Source organism: Cariama cristata, unplaced genomic scaffold (assembly GCF_000690535.1).
Source record: "Cariama cristata isolate BGI_N322 unplaced genomic scaffold, ASM69053v1 scaffold37440, whole genome shotgun sequence".
NCBI classification, from domain to species: Eukaryota; Metazoa; Chordata; class Aves; order Cariamiformes; family Cariamidae; genus Cariama; species Cariama cristata.
The window spans coordinates 749-2121 of record NW_009596990.1 but is presented as its reverse complement, the minus strand read 5'-3'; the positions used below and the strand labels follow the sequence as shown (position 1 = coordinate 2121).

General features: G+C 62.3%; 1 protein-coding gene across 1 annotated transcript in view; it reads left to right on the top strand.

Moving 5' to 3' along the window:
• Window positions 1-410: 410 nt before the first annotated feature.
• Window positions 411-1373, top strand: part of LOC104167812 (E3 ubiquitin-protein ligase TRIM63-like) — a gene marked incomplete at its 3' end in the record, with an annotated part of 1617 nt that continues 654 nt past the window's right edge. Inside the window, exons 1-3 of the mRNA XM_009708190.1 lie at window positions 411-632; window positions 933-1028; window positions 1202-1368. Of these exons, the coding sequence (XP_009706492.1) occupies window positions 411-632; window positions 933-1028; window positions 1202-1368 (485 nt within the window). The remainder of the gene's footprint in view (window positions 633-932; window positions 1029-1201; window positions 1369-1373) is intronic.

Sequence of the window (1373 nt, the reverse complement as noted above, 5' to 3'; positions counted from 1 at the left end):
GCAGCCCAAGGCTAAAATTAGGTGCTTGTGCAGTGTCCCCGGAGCGTGGCCTCAGGGCCCCCCACCCAACGGTGCCCGGTGCTGCTGCCGTGCCCAGTGCTGCACTGGTTTAAATTGGGACTTACTGGGCTCGGGGCTTACGGAGGCACAGAGGTCGGTGGCTCCGAAAGGAGCAAGTGTGGGGTTATGCCGGGATCTGGCCTCTTTCCTGGGGACCTGATTTTGGGGTGGCCGTGCAGCACCAGTGGGGATGTCACCGCAGTGGGGATGATGCTGCGAGTGGGACGTCATTTTTTTTTGATGCTGCGAGTGGGACGTCATCACGGTAGGGGTATCACTGCAAGGGGGACGTCACCTCAATAGGGACGTCACCTCAATAGGGATGTCACCGGGATGGGGATGTCACCGGGATGGGGATGTCACTGGGCTGGGGATGTCACCCCAGCCGTGCCACTCTCTCCAGCAGGCCCCTGAAGAAGGGGGAGCACCCCATGTGCAAGGAGCACGAGGACGAGCGGATCAACATCTACTGCGTCACCTGCGAGGTCCCCACCTGCTCCATGTGCAAAGTCTTCGGTGCCCACAAGGACTGCGAGGTCGCTCCCCTACAAACCATCTTCCAGGGCCAGAAGGTGCCGTGCGGGGGGGGACACGGGGGGGCCTGCAGGGGACATGACTGGTCCTGGGGCGATGTGCTGAGCTGGGCTGGCCACAAATAGCACTGGGACCCGCTCATGGGGTATTAATAGTGCCCGGGTGACTTCGCCCAGGAGACAGCCTATATTTAGAGTGGCCGTGGCTTGTGGGGGATGTGGGGGGAGCAGAGCTGGGGTCGGGCAATGCCCAGCCCATCCCCATGTTGGGATGGGAGATGTCCCTGTCCCTGTCCCCACTGGAGTTCAAGCTGTTTCTGTCTGTCCCCTCCTGCCCAGACCGAGCTGAACAACTGCATCTCCATGCTGGTGGCGGGGAACGACCGGATCCAGACGATCATCTCCCAGCTGGAGGACTCGTGCCGGAGCACCGAGGTGAGGAAAGGGGGAAAAGGAGCCCTCCAAAACCTGGGGGGTCAAACCTCAGCCAGGGACCAGTTGGGATGGCCAGGAGGGAGCTGGTGGAGCCCATGGAGCAGGGAAGCCCCCGGGATGCTGCTGGTGATGAGGGACACACCCGTGGCATCCCTCGCCCCTCGTCCCCGCAGGAGAACAGCGAGGCGGCCAAGCGGGAGCTGTGCGCTCGCTTCGATGCCTTGGCAGCGTTGCTGGAGGAGAAGAAGTCGGAGCTGCTGCAGCGTATCACCCGTGAGCAGGGCAACAAGACGGGCTTCGTCCAGGGCCTCATCCGTCAGTACAAGGAGCAGCTGGAGAAGTCAA